The sequence below is a fragment of the Rhinoderma darwinii genome, chromosome 1, assembly GCF_050947455.1.
Source record: "Rhinoderma darwinii isolate aRhiDar2 chromosome 1, aRhiDar2.hap1, whole genome shotgun sequence".
Taxonomy (NCBI): Eukaryota; Metazoa; Chordata; class Amphibia; order Anura; family Rhinodermatidae; genus Rhinoderma; species Rhinoderma darwinii.
In genome coordinates, this window is record NC_134687.1 from 149,637,575 (window position 1) to 149,663,717 (window position 26,143).

The 26,143-nt window shown below is 40.8% G+C and overlaps 1 protein-coding gene across 2 annotated transcripts in view; it reads left to right on the forward strand.

Annotated features, from left to right (window-relative positions):
- The window catches only part of SCLT1 (sodium channel and clathrin linker 1), a 188,538-nt gene that overhangs the window by 119,361 nt on the left and 43,034 nt on the right, over positions 1–26,143 (forward strand). For both annotated transcript variants that reach the window (XM_075860446.1, XM_075860445.1), the window contains exons 14-16: positions 15,266–15,443; positions 18,483–18,581; positions 25,988–26,059. In XM_075860446.1, the coding sequence (XP_075716561.1) occupies positions 15,266–15,443; positions 18,483–18,581; positions 25,988–26,059 (349 nt within the window). The remainder of the gene's footprint in view (positions 1–15,265; positions 15,444–18,482; positions 18,582–25,987; positions 26,060–26,143) is intronic.

Sequence of the window (26,143 nt, forward strand, 5' to 3'; positions counted from 1 at the left end):
CCCAAATACGCAATCAAAACAAAATTGTTCTTGCTGTCGCTTCCTCGGGCATAGCAGCCACATTGTTGCCCGGAGGCAAAACCGCCCATACAATGTTCAAGAATCTTACGGAAAGCCCAGTGTGTAATGTTTCTAGAAACAGCGAAAAAGCAAGGGTTCTACGAGATTGCTGCTTAGTAATATGGGACGAGTGCAGTATAGCAAACCGTAAAGTGGTAGACGCAGTAGATAGAACCTTGCGAGATATCAGACAAAATGACCGGCCCATGGGTGGTATGACAATGCTTTTCTGTGGCGATTTTAGGCATACTTTGCCAGTCATACCACGAGGAACGAGGGCAGATGAAATTACAGCGTGCCTAAAGAGCTCAAGTCTGTGGCGCAACAGTACAACGATGAATTTAACAATAAATATGCAGGAGCGAACAGGAGGCAACCCAAATGTACAAGAGTTTTGTTTTCAGATTTATTACTAAAAATTGGTGACGGCGCGTATCCGCAAGAAGAAGGGAAAGTTATTTTGCCTGATAACTTATGTTGTACTGTTCCGTCACTGCAAGACCTAATTTCTTGTGTGTATGGGGACCCAACGCAAATAACAAATCATAAACTCTTGGCCATGCGAAAGCGCTATTTTGACCCCTCGCAACGACCAGGCAGCAGCAATAAACGCTGAAATATTGACTTGTGTTCATGGGGAAAGTGCAGAATATATCTCTATCAACAGTCATTGAACAGGTAGACGGTAATTTTTAAATTCCCTAAGCACACCCGGTCTTCCGTCACACAAAATTAATTTAAAAGTCGACGTCCCCATAATTCTCCTTAGAAATTTAAGCCCACCAAAACTATTTAACGGCACCCGACTAAAAATCACAAATCTACAACAAAATGTGATAGAAGCTGAGATTTTAACAAGATATTGCGCAGGTGATAGCTTTTTCTATACCCCGAATCCCCCTCATTCCAAATAATTTTCCCTTCGGCTTTAAACGTGTACAGTTTCCTGTCAGCTTATGTTACGCTATGACCATAAACAAAGCGCAGGGCCAAACGCGTTGTGGGCGTGGACCTCCGTGTCAGCTGCTTTGCACATGGCCAGCTCTATGTTGCTCTCTCCCGTGTTAGCAACTTCACCAATCTTTATGCACACATCCCTGGTGGTTCTACTGCTAACATTGTTTACAGGGGAGCGTTGTCGTAATGAACCTGACTACTGAAATAAAACCATTTTTAACCTCTTAATGCCGAAGGACGGATATATCCGTCCTCTGCAGCTGCTAGTTCGCGCAGGAGGACGGATATATCCATCATGTGATGGTGCGGGTACTGCCACTGTACCCACGCGATCAGGGGCATGAGCACGGCTGTTATACACAGCCTGGCTCCTGCTGCAACTCCCGGAATCGAAGCGCGCTCCAATTCCGGCAGTTTAACCCATTAAATGCCGCTGTCAATATTGACAGCGACATCTAATGTGTTTGACAGAGGGAGGAAGCTCCCTCTGTCACCCCATCGGCGCCCCCGCAAAGAAATCGCGGGTCGCCGTCGGGTTTCCATGGCAGCCGGGGGCCTAACAAAGACCCCCAGTCTTGTCTTCCGCAAATGCCTGTTAGGCCATGCCGGAGGCATGACCTAATGGATTGCCTGTCTGTTTTACACTGACAGGCAAATATGCAGATCGCATAGTAAAGACCCCTGGTGGGACTAAAAAAAAAAAATGTAAATCCGTTAAATAACTTTTGTGGGAAAAAAAAATACAAAATTACAGTGAAAATCAAATAAAACTACTTTTTTCTTTGCCCAAAAAGTGGTTTTATTTAGTAAAAGTGTCAAAACAAATAACACATACACATATATGGTATCCCCGCGATCGTAACAACTTGAACAATAAAATGAACACATTAATTAAACCGCCGGATGAACAGCGTCCAAAAAAACGCAAAAAACAATGGCAAAATTCTCTCTTTTCTCTCATTCCCCCCATAAAAAATTAAACAAAAATGTATCTAAGTCCTATGTACCACAAAATAGTACTAATGAAAACTACACATTGGCCCGCAAAAATCAAGCCCACATACGGCCACATTGACGGAAAAATAAAAAAATTACGTCTCTTGGAATGCGGCGATGCAAAAACAAGTAATTTTTTTCTAAAAGGCTTTTTATTGTGCAAACGTAGGAAAACATATAAAACCTTTACATATTTAGTATCCCCGTAATCGTGCCGACCCATAGAATAAAGTTAACATGTTATTTACGCTGCATAGTAAACGGCGTCAATTTATAACGTGAAAATCAATGCTGGAATAGCTGCTTATTTTCAATACTCTCCCAAAATAAAGTTAATAAAAGTTAATCAATATATTATAAGCATCTAAAAATGGTACAATTACAAAATACAACTCGTCCCGCAATAAACAAGCCCTTATACGGCTATGTCGACGGAATAAAAAAAAAGTTGCGACTCTTGGAATGCGACCGTGAAAAAACAAAAAATAATCCTTGGTCATTAACGTACAAAATGGCCTGGTCATTAAGGGGTTAATTGTAGTTTGTTTATTGTGTTTTTTGTTTTGGGTATAGTCCAAGGCTAGGAGTATACTTACAAAAAACGGTATCGGTATGTTTTTCAGTGGCCTGCGTGCAGAAAGTCGCGGGCACAGCTAGTACAGAATAATCTTTATCATTATAAAGATATGTTTAGTAAAAAAAAAAGTGTAATGGAATGGAACTTAAAATTCAGACTACAGGTTTTTACTACTGTATGTAGTTAATGCACTGTAAACAAGGTCAGCTGTCCCAAGATATCCATTCTTCATGACAAAAAGAAGACACTATGCTTAGTAAATTCAAGTATAGTACCCTTGTAGCTTTAACCCCTTCCCGCCGCAGCCCTTTTTCAGATTTTCATTTTCGTTTTTTCCTCCCCACATTCCAAAAGCCAGAACTTTTTTATTTTTCCGTCAATATAGTCCTATGAGGGCTAGATTTTTGCAAGACGCGTTGCAGTTTTCATAGCACCATTTATTGTGCCGTATAATGTACTAGGAAACGGGGAAAAAATTATTTGTTGAGTAGAAAATTTAAAAAACAGCGCTTCCGCCATTGTTTTTTAACGTCGTTTATACGGAATCCACTGTGCAATTAAAACAACATCTTAACTTTATTTTGTGGGTCAATACGATTATGGCGATACCAAATATATATAGTTTTTTCTATATTTTTTACTACTTTTTACAAGTAAAATACTAAGTGTAAAAAATAAAATGTATTTTGTGTCGCCACATTCAGAGAGCCATAACGTTTTTATTGTTCCGTCGATTAGGTGTTATGAGGGCTTAAGTTTTTGTGGGATAAGCTGTAGTTTTTAATGATACAATTTTGGGGTACATGCAACGTTTTGATCACTTTTTATTTCATTTTTTGTGGGAGATGAGGTGACCAAAAAATAGAGATTCTGGCGTTTACAATTTGAATTATTTTTTTTTACGGCGTTCACTGTGCGGGTTAAATAATGATATATTGTAATGGTTCCGATTTTTACGAACGCGGAGATACCAATTATGTTTATTTTTTATTTATTTTTTACTATGCACTAGGGGGAAAATGGGAAAGGGGGGGATTTTTGAACTTTACATTTTTAATTATTTTTTTTTACATTAAAAAAATACAATTTTACTCATTTTTACTTTTTTTTTTATTAGTCCCCCTAGGGGACTTCAACCAGCGATCGTTCGATCGCTTGCACGATATACTGCAATACTAATGTATTGCAGTATATCGTGATTCTGACAGGCATCTATTAGACCCCCTGGCAGCCATAGCAACCATCGCCCACATTAAAAAATAGCAATTAGACCTACCGGTAATTGTATTTCCAGGAATCCATCATGACAGCACTACAGGAGGTTGCCCTCTTGACCTCTGTAGGGACAGGAAGACAGAGAGGTTAAAAGGCCCCTCCCACCACCCACTTGCCAGTGTTTTTCAATTACTACACCAGGATGGATGCAACCCTATTTTATTTCTAGGGATAATAACTGACATGTTAAATGCACAAATCAGAATTCAATAAGGGAGGGATGTAATGGTGCTGTCATGATGGATTCCTGGAAATACAATTACCGGTAGGTCTAATTGCTATTTTCCAGTACATCCCTCATGACAGCACTACAGGAGCAATACCAGATTATAATGCTCAGGGCGGGACTATGGATTGAAGGACTTTCCGTCCAAAACTTAAATCCGTATTGGACAGCACATCAAGTCTATAATGTTTGTAAAACGTATGATGGCTTGACCAAGTGGCAGCTCTGCAGATTTGGTCCATAGAGGCTTCTCTTCTTTCTGCCCAGGATGCCGAGACTGCCCTTGTTGAATGGGCTCTGATGCCTTGTGGGGCACATAGTCCTTGGGACTTGTAGGCTTCTTGTATGGTGGTTTTTACCCATCTCGCTAGAGAGCCTTTTGAGGCTTTCTTTCCTCTATTCTTTCCCCCGAATAGGACAAATAGATTTTTATCTCGTCTCCAGGAGGAGGTTCTATCCAGATACTGAAGAATTGTTCGCCTGACATCCAGGCAATGGAATTTTTCTTCTTGTTGGTCTTTTGGATCTGGATAAAAGGAAGGTAGAATTATTTCTTGTTCTCTATGGAAAGCGGTAGATACCTTTGGAATAAATGAGGGATCCAGCTTTAGGATGATCTTATCCTCTTGTACTTTTAGGTACGGTTCTATGATTGACAGAGATTGGATTTCTGCAATCCTTCTTGCTGAAGTAATAGCGACTAAGAGTTAAAAGCTTTTAGAGTTAAAAAATTCATACTAATTTCGTTGAGCGGCTCAAAGGGGGGCTCACAAAGAGTCGTTAACACCACATTCAAATCCCAGGTAGGAACTGATTTCTTTAGGGAAGGTTTCAGTTTAGAGACCGCTTGGGTGAATCTTCTGATCCACCGATGTTCAGCCAGAGGAGTGTTAAAAAAATTACCTAAGGCTGAAATCTGTACCTTTTTAAGGTACTAGGGCTAAGTCCTTTTTTGAATCCCGATTGTAAAAAATCTAGGATTTTTGCAATGTTGGGAGAAAAGGGATCTGGTCCTGGGATTCCATGCCAGGAACAGAATTTCTTCCAAATCTTTTGATAGATTTTTGAGGTAACTTCTTTATGACTTGATAAGATAGTTGAAATTACCTCGTCTGACAGACCGTGGTTCCTCAAGATCTGCCTTTCAGGATCCAGGCTGACAATTTCAGAGTCTCTATTCCCTGGAAGAATAAGGGACCCTGGCAGAGAAGATTCTCCTTGACTGGGAGCATGATAGGATCTTCCAACGCTAGGTATTGTACGATTGGAAACCAACTTCTTTTCGGCCAATAGGGAAGAATAATGTCAAATCTTCCTGGATTTTTCTTAACACCATTGGTATTAGAGGAAAGGCATAGGCCAGATCCATGTCCCAGTGTTGGGACAATGCATCTACTCCCAATGGGTTGTCTCTGAGATTTAGGGAGAAGAATGTCTCTACTTGAGTGTTTTTCCTCGTGGCAAACAGGTCTATTTGTGGATAACCCCAAATTCGGGTTAGGGACCGAAAGACTTCCTTGTTTAGGGACCATTCTCCTGGGTCTACTTTTTCCAGACTCAGGAAATCTGAGGTGGACTGCCGTGACTGATAGGACGTTTTCTTCTGCCCAACTGAAAATTTGTGCAGAGAGGCCCTGAAGAAGTGTGTCTTGTTCCCCCTTGATGGCGAAGAAAGGACACTGCTGTCGTGTTGTCCGATAAAATTCTTATATGCTTCCCTTTTATGGTGGGTGAAGCTCTTAAGTGTCTCCCATACAGCTCTTAGTTCTTTGAAGTTTGAAGACATCATCTTCATTTGACCAGTCCATGTGCCCTGAAAGTGTTGGTCTTGGATTACTGACCCCCAGCCGTTTTAGCTGGCATCTGTGGTAATCACTACATAAGGAGAAGTTCTCCAGGGGACTCTCTTGTCTATGTTGTTTGTGCAGAGCCACCACAGGAGAGATGATTTCACAGTCTCGGAAATTAGAATTTTTAAATTCAGGGAGTTTTGTTTTCGATCCCACCGGGACAAGATCAGATTCTGTAAGGGTCTGGAGTGAAATTGGCTCCATGGAATAGATTGGATGCAAGACGTCATCATTCCCAACATCCGCATACATTCCCTTATGGAACAGGTGTCTTTCCCCCAAAATTTTCTTACTTCTGCCAGTAGGAGTATTTGTTTCTCTCTTGGGAGGAAGGAATGTTGAAGGGAGGAGTCCAGCCGTACTCCTAAGAAGACCTTCTGTTTCTGGGGAGGAAGACTCGACTTCTGAAAGTTGATTATCCATCCCAATTCTTGTAGTAGGGAAAGAACCTGTGACCGATGACTGACTAAGATAGCCGGAGTATCTGCTGTCAACAAGAAGTCGTCTAGATATGGGATAATTACTATACCTTGACTTCTTATGAATGCCATGATCTCTGCCATAATTTTTGTAAAAATTCTGGGGGCGGAGGAAAGGCCGAAGGGGAGGCAGACAAACTGGAAGTGGAGAATGGAAGGACAGTCCTGAATTGCGAATCTGAGGAATCTCTGGTATGCGGGGTGGATAGGAACGTGATAATACGCATCCTTTAAATCGATCGTACACATTGATGCCTCTTCCCTTATTAGAGGAGTAGTCGATCTGATAGACTCCATCTTGAATTTCCGATAATTCACCCATTTGTTTAGGACCTTCAGGTTGATTATTGTCCTGTAGGAACCGTTTGGTTTTTTGACCAAGAAGATTTTCGAATAATGGCCCTTGCATATCTCGTCGTGGGGGACTGGGGAAATGGCTCTCAATCTGAGTAGTTTCTGGACGTCCTGGATAAGTATCTGATGAAGATCTTTCGCTTGGTACTGGGTTATTAGGAATTTCTCTGGAGGAATGGAGGAAAATTCTATTTTGTATCCTTCTTCTATTATCTTTAGAACCCAGGGGTTCTGGGTTATTCTCGACCATTCGGGATAAAATTGTAGGAGTCTTCCCCCCACACTCTTGGCGTCATTGCTTTGAGGGCTGGAATGAATTATTTGGGTTAAGGAGATATCCTCGACCCCTTTTTCCTTTGGGGTAACTCCAGCGTCCGGACTTCCCTTTACCGCTGTAGTTCTGTGAAGTAGGATCCCTCTGTTGGCGAAATCTTCCAAATTGAGGTTTTTTTTTTGGTTTCTCTTCAGGAAACCCCTTTTTTCTATCTGTTGCACTCTCCAGTATGTTATCAAGGAGAGGACCGAACATCAGAGACCCTGTAAATGGGATAGAACACAACTTGTTTTTGGACTTAGTATCTCCTGACCACATTTTGAGCCATAATGCTCTTCTAGCAGAATTTGAGAGAGCCCCATTCCTGGCAGCAAATCTAATAGATTCCGCTGAAGCGTCTACTAAGAATCCGGTTGCCATTTTTAGTAAAGGTAGAGATTCTAGTAGCTCTTGTCGTGATGTCTTCATCATCAAATGGGTTTCTAGCTGGTTTAGCCATATGAACATTGCTCTTGCTACTGATGTGGCCGCGATATTAGTTGAGATCAAGGCAGAGGAAGATTCCCACGCTCTTTTCAGTAATCCGTCTGCCTTTCGGTCCATGGCGTCCCTCAACTGAGAGGAATCTTCAAATGGGATTGCGTTTTTTTTAGCAACCCTGGCGACTGGGACATCTACTTTTGGGATTTCATCCCAAGGCTTAGTGTCCTCTGGATCAAAGAGAAGTCTGTTCTTAAAATCTCTTGAAATGAAGAGCCTTTTTTCTGAATCTTCCCATTCAGTTGTCACCATTCTTTTAAGATTTTCGTTTACCGTAAAAACCCTTGTTTTCTTTTCCGTTAGACCTCCAAACATCTCATCCTGGATGGTATGTGGTTGGTCCTCTTCGGGAATATCCATAGTTTCCCGTATTGCTTGAATTAAGGTATCCGACATCTCGGAAGAGAAAAACATTTTTTTCTCTTGAGTGGAAGAAGTTGAAGGTAATAGTTCCTCTCTTTCTTCTAACTCATCTTCCGATAGGTAATAGCATTCCTGTTCAGAGTCCGACCCCTGAGAAGGAGGCCAATATTTTTGATCCACTTCAATCCGTGGTCTTTTTGCCCAGGAGTGTGAGGGAGTTTCTTGCGGAGGGGCGAGGGAGGCTACTGACTGACCCACTTCCTCACGAATCATAGTCCTAAGTTCGGACATGAACGTTGGTTGTTCCTCCTTTAGTATTTTGGCAATACAATCCTGACACAATTGTTTTTTATGGGACTCTGGCAATTTTTTTGCACAAGTCGCACATTTTTTAACCTTCTTTTTATCAGTTTGTCTCTGAGAGAAATCTTTTTCCTAGAGAAAACAGAAGGTAGGTAAAGTATGGCGTACATACATAAGGGGTCATACCCTTCCCCCAAGGGTGAGACTCACGTGACCCTGGGACATATCTGGAGTTCCATCAGGACGAGGAAGTTCCATATCGCGACAGGTAACAGGCAATGCAATATGCAATCCACAAAAAATAAATCCAAGTTAGAGTTATCAGCTCTAACTACATACCTGTGCGTGTCCCTTTTAAATGCGGGCGTTTTGAATTTCCTGCCTTCCAAGATGGCCGCGGACCGGAAGTAGCCCGACGTCATTTCCGGTCGGCTATTCGTCCAGCGTGTACCTGGAGTGCAGCCACCATAGCCGGCGCTAAGGCTTGCTATGCGGTGCAGCAAGGATCCCTGCCGGTGCGTCCATGCCTATAGAGCTGCCGGTCCCCGCCTGGTCCGCGGTCCGGCCGAAGCCTGCTTGGGAAACCCAGCCCCCACACACTACCAGAACCCTGCCTAGGATTCCTCCGGTAGGTGTCTTAGGGAGGGAGCTAAGGGACCCGTCGTATGAGGGGTGTTAGCCTGGGCTTTAGGGGGAAGAGAAGGGGGAGTGCACGGACCCCCCGATCTTGCCCCCTGCCCGAGTTTCTTTCACTATTACAGGAGCGACGCTCTCTGCTCCTGACCCTTGTGGGGACAGGAAGAACACTGGCAAGTGGGTGGTGGGAGGGGCCTTTTAACCTCTCTGTCTTCCTGTCCCTACAGAGGTCAAGAGGGCAACCTCCTGTAGTGCTGTCATGAGGGATGTACTGGAAAAACACAATTTTACTCATTTTTACTTTTTTTTTTATTAGTCCCCCTAGGGGACTTCAACCAGCGATCGTTCGATCGCTTGCACGATATACTGCAATACTAATGTATTGCAGTATATCGTGATTCTGACAGGCATCTATTAGACCCCCTGGCAGCATAGCAACCATCGCCCACCCCCACGCGATTGCGTTGCGGGGGGCGCGAAGAGCTGTTAGAGGGGGTCGTCCCCCTCTTTCTAACTATTTAAAGGCTGCGGTCACTATTGACCGCAGCATTTAACTAGTTAAACTAGCAGGATCGCGCTCGAGCGCGATGCCGCTCGTTACTCTGAAGTGTCGGCTGTAACAAACAGCCGACATCGGCATCGTATGGAGCGGGTTCACTCCGTGAGCCCGTTCCATACTTCCTCTACCCGACTTTGGCGTATGGATACGTCAAATGTCGGGAAGGGGTTAAAGGCTATGCACACCTTTTGAAATAATTTTATTTTTATATATAATATAGGTGTGTGTGTGTATATACACTACCGTTCAAAAGTTTAGGGTCACTTAGAAATTTCCTTATTTTTGAAAGAAAAGCACAGTTTTTCTCAAAGAAGATAATATTAAATTAATCAGAAATACACTCTATACATTGTTAATGTGCTAAATGACTATTCTAGCTGCAAACGTCTGGTTTTTAATGCAATATCTACATAGGTGTATAGAGGCCCATTTCCAGCAACCATCACTCCAGTGTTCTAATGGTACATTGTGTTTGCTAACTGTGTTAGAAGGCTAATGGATGATTAGAAAACACTTGAAAACCCTTGTGCGATTATGTTAGCACTGCTGTAAACAGTTTTGCTGTTTAGAGGAGCTATAGAACTGACCTTCCTTTGAGCTAGTTGAGAATCTGGAGCATTACATTTGTAGTTACGATTAAACTCTCAAAATGGCTACAAAAAGAGAGCTTTCATGTGAAACTCGACAGTCTATTCTTGTTCTTAGAAATGAAGGCTATTCCATGCGAGAAATTGCCAAGAAACTGAAGATTTCCTACAACGGTGTGTACTACTCCCTTCAGAGGACAGCACACACGGGCTCTAACCAGAGTAGAAAGAGAAGTGGGAGGCCCCGCTGCACAACTGAGCAACAAGACAAGTACATTAGAGTCTCTAGTTTGAGAAATAGACGCCTCACAGGTCCTCAACTGGCAGCTTCATTAAATAGTACCCGCAAAACGCCAGTGTCAACATCTACAGTGAAGAGGCGACTCCGGGATGCTTGACTTCATGGCAGAGTGGCAAAGAAAAAGCCATATCTGAGACTGGCTAATAAAAGGAAAAGATTAATATGGGCAAAAGCACAGACATTGGACAGAGGAAGATTGGAAAAAAGTGTTATGGACAGACGAATCGAAGTTTGAGGTGTTTGGATCACACAGAAGAACATTTGTGAGATGCAGAACAACTGAAAAGATGCTGGAAGAGTGCCTGACGCCATCTGTCAAGCATGGTGAAGGTAATGTGATGGTCTGGGGTTGCTTTGGTGCTGGTAAAGTGGGAGATTGGTACAAGGTAAAAGGGATTTTGAATAAGGAAGGCTATCACTCCATTTTGCAACGCCATGCCATACCCTGTGGACAGCGCCTGATTGGAGCCAATTTCATCGTACAACAGGACAATGATCCAAAGCACACCTCCAAATTATGCAAGAACTATTTAGGGAAGAAGCAGGCAGCTGGTATTCTATCTGTAATGGAGTGGCCAGCGCAGTCACTAGATCTCAACCCTATAGAGCTGTTGTGGGAGCAGCTTGACCGCATGGTACGCAAGAAGTGCCCATCAAGCCAATCCAACTTGTGGGAGGGGCTTCTGGAAGCATGGGGTGAAATTTCTCCCAATTACCTCAGCAAATTAATAGCAAGAATGCCAAAGGTCTGCAATGCTGTAATTGCTGCAAATGGAGAAGTCTTTGACGAAAGCAAAGTTTGAAGGAGAAAATTATTATTTCAAATACAAATCATTATTTCTAACCTTGTCAATGTCTTGACTATATTTTCTAGTCATTTTGCAACTCATTTGATAAATATAAGTGTGAGTTTTCATGGAAAACACAAAATTGTCTGGGTGACCCCAAACTTTTGAACGGTAGTGTGTATATATATATATATGTGTGTGTGTGTGTGTGTGTGTGTGTGTGTGTGTGTGTGTGTGTATATATATATATATATATATATATATATATACACACACCATAAACCCAAAATTTTGTGTCAGGAAATTAGAATATTATATAAGCCTATTTTCAAAAATGATTTTGTTATATTGAAATGTTTTTCTGCAAACTCCAGGCGGGCTTTCATGTGTTTTTTACCTGGAAGTTTTTCCCAACAAAGATCCATTGAGTTCTTTGTCACCTCTTACAAAGTCCCTTCTCCCCACTTAATTTGGTGGGGCGGCCAACTCTAGGAAGAGTCCTGGTTGTTCCAAAACTCTTCCATTTAAGAATCATGGAAGTCACAGCTCTTGGGAACATTTAAGTGCAGCAGAAATTTTCTTGTACCTTTTTCCAGATCTGTGCCTCCGCTCAATCCTGTCCTCTACAGGGGTGTGTCTCTCCAAATCATGTCCAATCTAATTAATTTATCACAGGTGGACTCCAATTAAGGTGTAGAAACATTTTAAAAATTATCTAGAGAAATGGGAGGCCCCTAGAGTTGCATTTCAAGTGTCCTAGCAAAGGGTCTGAATACTTATGTCCATGTGAAATTAGTTTTTCATTTTTAATAAATTTGAAAAAATGTCCTCAACAAAACATAACAAAATATGAAGAAAGTTAAAGGGGCTGAATACATTCTGTGTGTGTGTGTGTGTGTGTGTGTGTGTGTGTGTGTGTGTGTGTGTGTGTGTGTGTGTGTGTGTGTATATATATACATACACATAACCACCTCCTACTTTCGATGTTGGCAGCTCGTAGCCTGTGAAGGAAGTGATTCGTCGTGGGCTGGATTGAAGGGTATATAAGGTGTACTATATGCTATCTGAACACATATCACTCGTTGCCATGGGTAAAAGGAGCTATTTATCAGAACTGCAAAAAGGGATGATTATTGGCTTTCGGGCCAAGGGTGGCAGTATTGTAGTCGTTTATGAACTGTTTGTGTGCTGCTGTGGTGAAAATGTATAGTGATTGGACGAAAGGCACCATTTGGAATAACCAACGTGGAAACTGCTGAGCACCATGTGCCATTACTGTGAGAGGTGAAGGTGCGAAGGGCCAAACGGCACACTACAGTGGAGCAGCTCTCCGTGAAAATTTACCAGGGGGATACCAGATGTGTCTAAAACAGTTCAGTGAACCCTACTGCGTATGAGGCTCTGAAGCAGATGGATAGTCACTGCTTTTATGCGAACAAAGGTGCATCGGAAAAAAGGGCTTCATTATACATGGCAGTATCGGGCTTGGACCACCGATGACTGTCAAAAGGTTGCCTTCTCTGATGAGTCACGTTTTCTGCTTCATCGAATGGATGGGAGGATGTTGGCGTGTCAGAAGAAAAACACTTAAGGAAAAACACCCTACAACCATTGCTAGAAGAACACAAGCTGGTGGTAGCAGCATTATGGTCTGGGGAATTTTTTCATGCCATTCTCTGGGCCCACTCATCCATGTGGAAGTCTGAACCGTTTTCGGTATAAATCCATCGTTGCAGATCACGTCCACCCATAACTGCTGTTTGTCTTCCCTGGGGCAGATGGAATCTTCCAGCAACACAATGCGACATGTCACACGGCCAGAAATGTCCAACAGTGTTTGGAAGAGCACAACCAAGACTTCCAAGTACTTCCCTGGCCCCAAAATTCGCCCGACTTGAGCCCAATTGAGCATCTGTGGGACCAACTTGATCGTCTTGTTCGCTCTATGGATCCTCTCCCATGCATCCTCTAGCAAATGTGGGATGCACTGCAGTCAGCATGGCTCCATATATCTGAGACAACCTACCAGCACCTTATGGAGTCACTCCTAGACCGTCTAGCTGCTGTCCGAGCTGCACACGGCGGTTACTCTGGATATTAGCTGGTGGTCATAATGACGTGACTCGTCTGTGTGTATGTGTGTGTGGCAATGTGCAGAGAATTTGTAATCCCAGAAGGTAGAGTCGAAACATTGCCTATCCACTATGGGTGAATAAAACGTGATTTCTAGATTAAACCAATGTTTGAAGTTCCGCTTTCTCTTTCTTACGTGTGTGTGTGTGTGTATACACACACAGTACAGCTGTAACATTAAAACTGCTAACAGGTGAATCGAATAGCATTTGATTCTCCTATGTGTAGAAATTGTTCCCTTCCCTTTTCCAATCCCTTGGTTGAACTTGATGGACATTTTGTCTTTTTTCAACCGTACTAACTATGGAACTATGTTTTGGGCAAGTATAAGGATCTGAGCAACTTTGACAAGGGTAAATTGTGATGGTTAGATGATTATCTCCAAAATGTATATGCAGTGGTCCAAGGAAGGTGAATTGGCAACATAGTCATGGGCAATCAAGGATCATTGATGTGTGTGGGTAGTGAAGGCTAGCCTGTCTGGTTTGATCCACAGAAGAGCTATTGTAGCACAAATGTCTGAAAAAGTTATTGTTGACTATGATAGGTGTCAGAGCGCACAGTGCAACACAGCTTGCTGCGTTTGGTTTTTCGTAGCCGCAAACTGGTCAGAGTGCTTATGCTTACCCCTGTCCACCGCCAAAAGCGCCTACAATGGCCCTGGTCTGATTAACCACATTTTCTTTTACATAATGTGGATGGCCAAGAGCATATGCATCGCTCCCTGGGGAAGAGATGGCACCAGGATGCACTATGGGAAGAAGGCAAGCCAGCGGTGGCAGTGTAATTCTCTTGACTAAGTTCTGCTGGAAAACCTTGGATCCTGGCATTCCTGTGGATGTTATTTTGACAAGTACTACCTACCTGAACATTGTTGCAGACCAAGTACACCCTTTCATGGCAACGGTATTCCCTAATGACAGTGGTCTTTTTCAGCAGGATAATGCCCCAGCCACACTGCAAAAATTGTTCATGAATTGTTTGAGGAACATGACGAAGAGTTCAAGGTGTTCACTTGGCCTCTAAATCTCCCAGATTTTAATCCGATTGAGCATTGTGGGAGGTGCTGGAAAAACATGTCCGATCCCTGGAGGCCTCACCTCGCGCCTAACAACTAATATGATCTACTACGAACTCCTTGGTGTTAGATACCACAGGACACTTTTAGAGGTCTTGTAGAGTCCATACCTCGCCAGGTCAGATGTTTTGGCGTCACGATGGGGGCCTTCACAATATTAGGCAGTTGGTTTTAAAGTTATGGCTGAATGGTGTATGTGTTAGACTTCATTTTCACTGAGAAATCAGAAATAGACTGCTACTACAGATCCAGTTCTATTTTGCTATACCCATATTCCTATTCTATGTACAAACACATACGTGTGTTGTGTATATTTCAGTATGCACCATGCAAAAATGGATTCATATTTTGGGTTTGAAATATGAAAGTACAAATGAATATAAACGAAAAGCACAGAAGCAATGTGGGACTTAAAGTATAAAATTCTGGCACCGTACTGGCACAATATAAATACAGACAAAACTATTCATATTTGTGGCCAGTATTGAGCTACATACTTTAATTGACATGTGTGTTTATGAATATGATGGTTTATAGTCCTTGTATCTGAGAAGATGTTGATGACTGTGCAGCACATAATATACTGTGTGATCAGCAGCAGGGAGTGAACAAGCAATGTGCTGCCTGCCATTCTGTCCATAGAAATCTATGGATATGTCCCTTAGATACCAGATAACACACGGAGTGAAGACATGGTGCAGTTCTATACTGTATGTACAATGTACATTTGTCAGTTGTTTCTATATGCCGTCTATCGATCTTCATTTTCTAGGTGAGCAGCCTTTTCCTTATGGGCTTGTTTTGCACTTTTGCTGTTAATGGATCTATGCTGGGAATGTGCGACACAGTAAATTCTATATGTTCCTTCATATATTTACTTGAATTCTGTTTTATGTTCAATAACCTTTAATGCTTGATTTTCAACACAGGCTGAAAGCCGCAGTACAAGATGTAGAACAGTTAAAAGGAGAAAAAACACGATTCGAAAAGCACCTTGGGGAACTACAGACAAAATACTCGGAATTGGAAGTCGAGAAGTACGAAGCTGTTTCCAGAGTTAAAGACAGTTTACAGATCATAGAAGAAGCCAACCTACAGAAAGACCAGGTAAAGCCAATCATTCTAGTAACGGACATCATATACTAGGTGACCTTTATGACACATTGTGTTAAGTGTAGGACAAAGCCATATAAACAGATCTGTAGGTAAACCAACTTCATGTGCAAGAACTTATTGGGACTTCTGCTGAATCTGCAACTGGACATGTGACACAAAAGTGGTTTTCACCGGTTTTGTCTTCTCTACTCTGGTACACCGTGCTCAATGAGCGATGTGTATAGAATAGAGTTAGTGGTAGGTATTGGTCCGAGTACTAATGTGACTGGTCACATAATCGCCGGGATGCTGGAAGTAGGAGGCTGCTACTGGGTCTAACTAGACCCAGCAGAGCCGTAACAGTGACAATGGTGCAGCCCCATATACAGTGGAAGAGTAGAGTTTAAAAACAAATAAAGTCCCCCAAAGGTCTTGTCTGACTTTTCAGTGACTGGCCATAATAATAAAAAAACAAAAGTAAAAAAAGAGATAAATTAAAATGACATATAAAATACCCTCCTCCAAAAATTGTCGGAACGCTAGCCCTCACCTAATTACCCTAAACAGAACATGAAGTCTATCAATATATAGTAGACGACAGTGATCACAAATAAAAAGTCTATTTTAGGGTATCACTATGTTATTGCCAGAAAAACAATTAGCTCCATAGTAAAAAAGCATTTTTTTTATTTTATTTTGTATTATTTTTGTCAAACTAGAGGCCTAAAGGCAAAAAAAAAAAATTGTGTCTAAAAATCATAAAAGAAACCTGTATTGGTCACAAAAAAAAATTGCACAAATCATGTCGCTAGCCCAACACATGGAAAAGTTATAGCCGTTTTACTAACGTGTGCTAAAAATGACTAAACGGTGCCTGATCCTAAACCGGTCAATATAATTGAAAATGCATCAGTGTGACACTCATTGGCTGGATCTTTTTCATTTCCACCCATATCTTAAATTACGACCCTAGTAAATCGAAAATGTATGTTCACATTTGAACACTATTTTGCATTTTATATATGGTTAGAATATAACGGATAAAAAGTTGAGTAACTTAGAAGATACAACGAATTCTTATCTTGTACTATCCCAGAGTTACAGCCCGTATTAGAGCTCACACTATCTGTATTCTAGTGAGGACTCTTAGGCCCAGTTCACACAGTTTTTTAATGCTGATTTTGACGTGAAAACCACGTCTGAATCGGCGGCACAAAACGTCCGAAACTGCCTCCCAATGAATTCAATGGGAGACGGAGGCGTATTTTACTGTGGTCGTTTTTAGCCGCTCTCGCTAAAAAAAAAAGCTGCATGCTCTTTCTTGCATTGCTCTTTCAATGGGAGGCAGAGTAAGTGTTTTTCACAGCATTTTTGCCCGCGGCACTCAATGGCTGGGGGTGAAAAACACAGCGAAATTCGCAGCAATAGTTTGCAGGCAGGTCAAAATCTGAACCTTAGTTTCTCCTGCATCAGATTGATCTACGGTAATAATATAGAGTAATTCTATGTAGAAGTATATTGTAAAATAGGGTTTAAAGTTTTATATGCTCTAAATATATTAACATATATTTATACGTTTGCAGGTTTCCTTTCTCTTTCTGTCCACTGTACAATTGGTCTTGTCGTTTTTTTGTTTTTTTTGTCTACCATAAGAAATCTTGAGTTTTTAGTATTGGCTAATGGATCACTACTTCTAAAAGCCTGTCATAGCTCAGAAAATGTGAGTTAAACAGACCATGATGAAGCAGATTTAGAAATTGCATCTGTAATTGCAGGAGCTGTTTGTTAATCTTTTTCATATAGACATTATGTCACGTTGTTTGTGCATTAGCTGATGCCTGCTGACACTTGGCCGTCAATTAAATAATGAATGTGTTTCCCAGCACGGGATCTTATGTTGGTGTCACTCTAATTTACGTAATTGCTACCAAGTCTACTGTACCACACCAGACTTTTGGCTCACCTCCCAATAGTAAATGAAACCACCTTGTTCAAGGGAGGTCGGAAATGGCAAGGTGTGGGAAGTTTGTTGCTGACCTCTGTTATATACATATATGTCTTCCTTTATATGTGTGTAAGTTAAATAGCCATCTTGTCCTTTATTTCAAACAGAGCCAATATTTTACCCAAAATTAAGCAGATTTACTAGTCTAAATGCGCCAAAATTCTGGCTTAAATTGAGCCAAAATTCTGGTGTGGATGCCATATTCCACATTTATAAACTGTTTTAGAAACTTTTTTTTCGATGCATGCGAGAATGGGGCGTGGCTTAGCTGTTAAAGAAGCGTGGTCTAGCAAAGTGGGCTTGGCTTAAACATGCAACCCTGCGCCCAAATTTTCTTGCAAAAAAGTGGGGTAAACTAAACCAACTAATAGGGGGTATAAGGAAGAGATAAGTGTCTGGCATGTATAGCTAGATGCGCCAAATTTATCATTCAGTGTGCACCACTTAGACAAGGCAATCAGAAAATGTGCCAAATTGATCAAAGTTCACACGCTCTTAAACTTTGTAAATCTGCCCTAATATTGTAGTAAGTGAGGTGAGATAGTTCTACTTTTAGGTCAAGCGAGTAATTGGCAAGAAAAATATGGTAAATTCCCATAAGTAATTTTATTTTTTGCATAGGACACTTAGAAACCTTGGTGAGGCACTTGTTTTCATGGTTAATACTACGTTTAATAATATATTTATGTGGGTATTCTACTGATGATACCTAGTATCTAGCTTGCACTGCAAAGAATATTAAATATTACAAGGCACATATTGATATCGGTGAGTTTTCGTTATTTACAGCGGGAGTTTAGATTGCAGCAGGGTTAGCATGGTCTAATAGGTCATATTGAAAAGGGTTGTCCAACGCAGACAGCCCCTTTAAGATTCCTATCCATCATATAGAGAGGCACTGTCAAGACATACGGTAATCATATAGTGTACAATATACAGTGTATTTTTCTTATAAAATGATGATTTGTTTTGCTTTAATTTTGGGGTGCTGTGATGAGCTTCCACTTGTAGTTTACTTATCAGGTGAATATCTTTATCATTTGCAGGCACTTCTCAGAGAAAAACAAAAGGAGGAAGAAATTCAAACTATGAAACAGGCAACTTCTAAGATAATTCAAGAAGCTGCTGCGAGAACACGAAAGGAGGTAGAGATGTCTTCTCCAATATATCCGATTTGTAGTGCTGACAGACTAGTAAAATAAGGGCTTTCAGTGAACTGTATGGACCTAGTCAGACAGGCGTTGTCCACGTTCGAGTGCTGTCTGAGTGTAAAACAGACGGCACACAGTCTGAACACCGACACATTAAAGTCAATGGGCTAATTCACATGTCCAACGTCCGATAATCGCACCACGCACTGCTTTGGTCGAATTCCTGCACTAGAGTTGGATCTGTTTTTTACAGACGGGTTGCTAGAAGACGCTGAAGAGAAAGCAGGAATATATATATATATATATATATATATATAATATTTTATTTTTTTTTTTATTTTTTTTGTTTACAGACTTGAAAATCTGATGATCACTGATTCTACAGACGTTAAAAACTGACACACGAAACACACTCTAACACGAGACTGATTTAACTCTGATGTCAAATCTTTTCCCTGTTGAACTACAGACAATTTTTACAACGCTGATCTGAATACAACCGAACAGGGTAACAGACTGTTCATACTGAAACCTGCTCTAGTCTTCCATTCTGTTACCAGGTCTGCATTCTTCTCTGTGTATTGTTAATTGGGCTGTATTCAGACGAGCGTTGTAAATCTCGACTGAATAGGGAATTATTCTTCACATCATGTCAGGTATCCTAGCTCTAGGATCTTTCACATTTGATTTCACAGTCAGACAGGAAAACTACATTGGAAGCCCCATTGGGGACAGAGACTTAATTCATTCTCTGTACAGCCTTGCAGAATATGTTGCCATTATATTATCACCTATTATTTATAAGTGCTAACACCATTATACATTTCTTAAAGAGGGCCTGTCACTAGGTCATATATGTTTAACTGATTAAGTGACCTGAATAGCGCTGTCTACCTGATTCCAGCATTGTTGTTTTTCTCCTGCACCCCCTTAACCAGTCCAACTTATATGACCTAGTGACTGGCCCTCTTTAAATACAGAATTTATTGTAATGGACTGTAGTAAGAACTGTCCTAATAATATTAACTACTGCAATATCACATACATGTATGTGGGGGAAGCAGTATATTGCTGCATCCCCTTCAGAACTGCACAACTTATGCAAAACACAAGGCCTAAAATAGCGACCTAGTCATAACTAAAAAGTTATGTCTGTGAAATGCAGCTAGGTAATATTTGGCTTTGGCACTTAGGCGCTTAACCACATAAGGAAGGAAAACGTTTATAATTGATCCTCATTGATTGTGACGTAGTAAACAATTTTGTAATCCACAGCACGATCGACAAATATAAGTGGTGCTTGTAGTGACATATACTACTGTATACTATAATACTACTGTATTACGCTTGTAGGGACGTATACTACAGGCACTGCTGCTGAGTGCACGGCTCTGGCAAGAGCCATTGCTAGGCTACAATCGCGCTCCTCAGGTGATGTAAAGGAGTTTTCTCCCTCCCAGCAGCGAAGATTTTTCTGATGGAAATTGCCAACAAATCATTGTTGTATGACTATTTAAGCCACCGATTGTTCAGTGGCCTTTCCTGGCTTCACGTGTCCGTAGAGATGCTGTCTAATCATTTACAGTGTATAGCACAAAACGCCCCAAAAACTATAATGGCTCAACTGCATCTTTCCTGACATGCGACGGCAGGAGACACTGAAGAGATCTGGCTCTTTTTTGGTTCTAGCACTCGATTGGGATCTCAACTCCTGACCCCCCCCCCCCCATCCCTTCCGACTTTATCTTATGATGATATAATACAGGGGGTTTTTTTTTCTTTGCTTACATAGTAATTTTAGCAAATTTACACTTGACAACTGGGAAAGAGAAGGTTATGTCTCGCCAAATAGCCGATTTATGTTAAAGGGCAGCTGGGCACATAGCATATCCGTCTTCACCTACAGTATATGCAATTTAAAACAACTGTGCATTGTAACGCCTTGCTTTAAATGCAGCAAATGATTATGGAGGTTTTTGTGAATTGCATTCTGTCTACAATCTAACAGTTCAGAATAATAATAATATTATACAGCACTGAAATCGCTAGATGATACTTCCATTATTCTGAGTTATCCAGGAGTGCGGCTTTCAGAGGGTCATCTGCATTGTTGTAACCGATGTACCTTATAATCATAATGAAGCAAAGATTTACCCAAATTCCTTGGAGATGGGAACTTTGCTAGTGTGCAGTTTCTGATGTCTGCAGTCATCTTATTAAATATTAAAGCTACAAAGTATTACAAATAAAGTCTGGCAGTGATGAGAAAAGTTTATTCTATGTTTTTTGCACGACAAATATATTTAAAATGAGTCTATTTTCCTAGAGTGCTGTCATGATACACCAAAGTGCAGATGCCAACTGCAATAAATTGTACACTTGAAAAGTAGAATAATATTAAGCCAGTTACATACCACTATTTATTTCATTTATTATTTATATATTCTTTTAGTTTATAAGAGTAAAAGTTAAAAAAAATGCTTTTTTCCCCTTTTTATCATAGGATACAGGAGTAGAACATTTCTTCTATCTAGAGCAGGGGTCGGGAACCTATGGCTCGCGAGCCAGATATGGCTCTTTTGATGGCCGTATCTGGCTCGCAGACAGGGCTCCTACCTGTCTATGGGAAGGATGCATGCACCGCGCTCCATCAGCCCGTGCACCGCGCTCCATCAGGCCGCGGTGCACGCTGATATTGGTAGTTCTTTGATGGCCTGATAAGCATTGGCGGCAGTGGTGAGCGGCAGGGAGCATGGACTACATTTCCCATAACTCCCTGCATAGCCGCGCCGTCTGCAAGCACGCACCTGCGTCCACTGACAGATACAATTGCTCCAGCGGTCACTTAGTACACAAAGGAGTGTTCCTCTCTGCTGCACTAAGCCACCGCTGGACCTAAACAATAATTCGCTGTAAAATAATAAAATAGATAATTGACATAACTGACAATGCGTTGTGTGACATGTCCAACATTCCAGCTTCTTTCTTCTGCGAATGCCTCAAAGCTGGCATTCTCTCAACATCAGGTGGGAAGAATGCCAGCTTCCAGTCATGCGCAGGAAAAAGAAGAAGCCAGACTGCTGGACTGATGTCATGCATCGCAAGCTCACAATGTAAGTTATTTATTTAATTTTTTTACTGCTAATTACCATTGTTTCAGTCCAGTTGTGGCTTTATACAGCAGGGAGGAGCATTCCTTGCTGTACTAAGTGAACATTGGAGCGATTGATCTGTCAATGGCCCTTTAAACATATTGTACGGCTCTCGCGGAATTATATTTCAAAATATGTGGCGTTTACGGCTCTCTTAGCCAAAAAGGTTCCTGACCCCTGATCTAGAGTAATGAGAGTCGGCCCCCAATTGTTGGGGAGGCAGTTTAGACAGATGTGAATATATGCTACATAATTATAACCAATATAACAGACTCATTTGTGCTTAAAATGTTCTACTGGGCATAGGGGATAAATGATAAATTGAGGTAATTTTTTTTTTAGATTTTACTAGAGACTATTACAAATGATGAGAACCATCCATCACCATGTTCTGGCCAGTTGAGGCACTAGGAGAAAAAAACTGAGAAGCCCTGATGTAGAGTAGAAGGAAATGCTGACTCTCAACCGTTTAAAGAGACTCTGTCACCACATTATAAGTGCCCTGTCTCCTACATAAGGAGATCGGCGCTATAATGTAGGTGACAGTAATGATTTTTATTTAAAAAACCGATATTTTTTCACAACGTTAGGAGCGATTTAAGTTTATGCTAATGAGCTTTCTTAATGCCCAAGTGGGCGTACTTTTACTTTCGACCAAGTGGGCGTTGTACAGAGGAGTGCATGACGCTGACCAATCGGCATCATGCACTCCTCTCCATTCATTTACACTTCACTAGCGATATAGATATATCACTATGTGCAGCCTCATACACAAGCCCTAACATTACTACAGTGTCCTGAAAATGAATACACATGACCATCCAGCCTGGACGTCATGTGTACTCAGAATCCTGACACTTCTGAATCTTTTCTGTGAGATTCCGGCAAGTGAAACCAAATCTCGTTTAGCTCCGAGATCTCGCGAGATTTCGTATCCGTTGCTGGAATCTCACAAAAAAGAGTCAGAAGTGTCAGGATTCTGAGTACACATGACGTCCAGGCTGGATGGTCATGTGTATTCATTTTCAGGACACTGTAGTAATGTTAGGGTTTGTGTATGAGGCTGCACATAGCGATATAACTATATCGCTAGTGCAGTGTAAATGAATGGAGAGGAGTGCATGATGCCGATTGGTCAGCGTCATGCACTCCTCTGTACAACGCCCACTTGGTCGAAAGTAAAAGTACGCCCACTTGGGCATTAAGAAAGCTCTTTATCATAAACTTAAATCGCTCCTAACTTTGTGAAAATAGATCGTTTTTTTAAATAAAAATCATTACTGTCACCTAAATTACAGCGCCCATCTCCTTATGTAGGAGACAGGGCACTTATAATGTGGTGACAGAGTCTCTTTAAGTAACCGCAGTGTGTGTGTGAGAAGTATGTTGAATATAATATGTTAAGACCCTTTCACATGAAACCGTTTTACGCCTACAACCAACAATCGGTGATTTGAACAGTCATGGAACGATGATCTGATTTTTCCATCTGGACCAGTTTTGCTGCTAGTGGGGAGGAAACGCCTCTATGCCACATCACTTACATCTGCCAATTGTGCCGCTGATTACGTTTTTTTTCTTACGGCACAGTCAATGAAAATCAATGCTATAATTTTACTTTACAATTGACCACCTCCTTCATTCACACTAGTCAGTTATCATTATGATCACGTAACTTGGGTTTAGCAGAACCCTCACACAATCTGAACGTCCTGTAAAGTTAAAGGGGTTGTACAGGATTAGAAAAACATGGCTACTTACTTTCAGAAACCAGCACCACACCAGTCCATCAGTTTTGTCTGGAATTGCTGCTCCGCTCCATTTACGTGAATGGAGATCAGCCGCAATACCACACATAACCTATGGACAGGTGTGGCACTGTTTTTGGAAGAAAGCAGCCATGTTTTTCTAATCCTTGACAACCCTTAGCTCTGTCCAGCTTTGCTACATTATTGTTCAATTACCATGTAATGTCCTCACACCTTTACACTGCTACTTATAGCACTCCTGCTCTCACGTTATGTATGCAGAGGGGACTTTTTTTTTTATCACTCCGCAACCATGGCCTAGGTGCCTCTGTAACCTCTGCACTCCCAGTAACTGTGCGAAAATTTGCATGTGAGAAAGTTAATGACGTTCTGCCCTTAAATTGATGATTTTGTGGCACAAAAAATTCTAACTGCAGAAGGTTCTTCGCAACCTTCTAGGATTTATTGGCATTCCCTGGTTTAAATAATATCTGCGTTAGTTGAATTTACTCAGAACTCCATTTTCCGAACATAATGATATTCTGATCAGCACTATGAAAGGAAATAATCAATGTAAATACAGTAGGTGATCTATCTAGTCAAAGTAATAATTCTTTACATGTCGCACACAAGGTACCACATAGTAGATGTAGCCTATAATAGACTAATGATATGTGGTTTAGAAGCCTGGATTAAACATATATTATTAGATGCACCATTTCTTTTACAGAGTCATTGGAAATAGACCCAATTTCCTGCTAATGTGTTTAATATTGTGTGCGTTCGACAGACTGTCCTTTTTTTTTCCTGCTTTTCTATAAAACTCTTTCACTGCTTTCAGTGGTCAAACATTTTATAGATAGACCAAAGTCCGCGGCCCATGTAATACTTGGCAATTTTAGAAGACCACCCATCTTGCCGATACTTCCACTAAAGATGAATAGAACTCCTCCATGCAGCAAATTAAGTGGATTAATATACCCACAGAAATAGAAGTAGATCCGTTATTTGTTTTAATCTATACAGATACATACGTTGTATACATTGAGAAGGACTAGTATGTATGTGTGTGTGTATATGTATGTGTGTGTATGTGTATATATATATAAAAATCTCCTACGAGTATATCCAGTAGATAAGACTTATAACATTGAAAACTGTATATGAAGTTCTTATTTTTAGTATTAAGAAAACCATTGTCTGTTCTGTTTATGTAGTGTCTTCTTTTGCTTTTTTTTTTTTTTCCATAATATAATCCTTTTTAATGCTTTTTATCTGGGCTTAAACTTAGGGAAAAAAACGTTTCTTCGTACACAACCAGAAATGCTTCTGTTAAACAACAAAATGGACTTTAGAGATATGTAAGCTGCTTCTTAGAGAAAATATGCAAATAAGTAAATTCATTGCAGGGACAACTGTTGTAACGTACATTGTAGCCTATCCTAGAACTTACACCCTGCTGTCTTGTTACTATATAGCAAATAGAACTGGTGCAGCTGTCCGTATATGCTATATACACATTACATAATAAAAATAATAGCACAGCTGCCAGCTATATATACTATACAGAGACTGCTGCCCCGATACTATACAGTATATAATATCATGGCCGCATTCAACAGGGCATCAAATTAGAGGTAGGAGGAGTTACCTGGTGCTGTGCCCATGTTGTTCCTCATCATGTCAGGAGGGGTGGGATGGATCTACCGCTTGACTTGATGTCATTTTTATGAAATTGGGAGAAGCATGAGAAGGGATGAGGTTAAAGGCTATGTAAACCTTTGATGGGCATTTTTTAAAATTTATTTTTGATAAATAAACAGGTCAGTCAGTGTGTTTCGTGTAACTTTGATTTGTTTTTATTAATAATTTGTTTTACTTTTTCAGATTCAGCTGCTCTGTCCTCTTTATACAGAGCAGCTGTATCTTTCGCTGTGACCTGAATCTGTCAGTCCCGCGGACTGACACGCAGGATCCATCTGTAATCGATTTATATCCAAGTTCATAACTTTGATGTGATAGATAACAGATGGATCCTGCGTGTTAGAGACACGCAGGACCCGCTTTCACTGAACCAGTCAGTGCCGCTGACCTGACGGGAGCAGGATTTAGCGCTACATACAGCTTCTCTGTATACAGAATATAAAGCAGCTGAATCTAAACAAGTAAAACACATTTTTAATAAAGACTAATTATAAAGTTACACCAAACACACTGATCGGTTTATTTAAAAAAAATAATAATAATAATGCCCATCAAAGGTTTACATAGCCTTTAAGGTGTAAAAAAAAACAATATTAGAAATGATAAATTTTTCTATATCATGCCAATCCAATATTGCACTGTGTTGGCCATACTACGCAAATCTACTTCTATTTTTGATGGCATCTTGCCCCTCCGTTTAATATTCAGTGTATTGATCATGTCTTCCCTGTGTATTATTAGTTTATTCATCTGGCGTTGCTTATATATGCATGATGCGTGCAACTTTCTATTTCAGGTAGATCTTGCCAAAAAGCTGTATAATGTAAAGATTTCACAGTTGACCAGCGAGATCTCATTGCTACAAAGGGTATGTACCTGCGTTCTAGATGTGAACCTTGGTTTTCTGTATTTCATTAAATCTATACAGTACATTTAATTGTTAAGCAAGAAG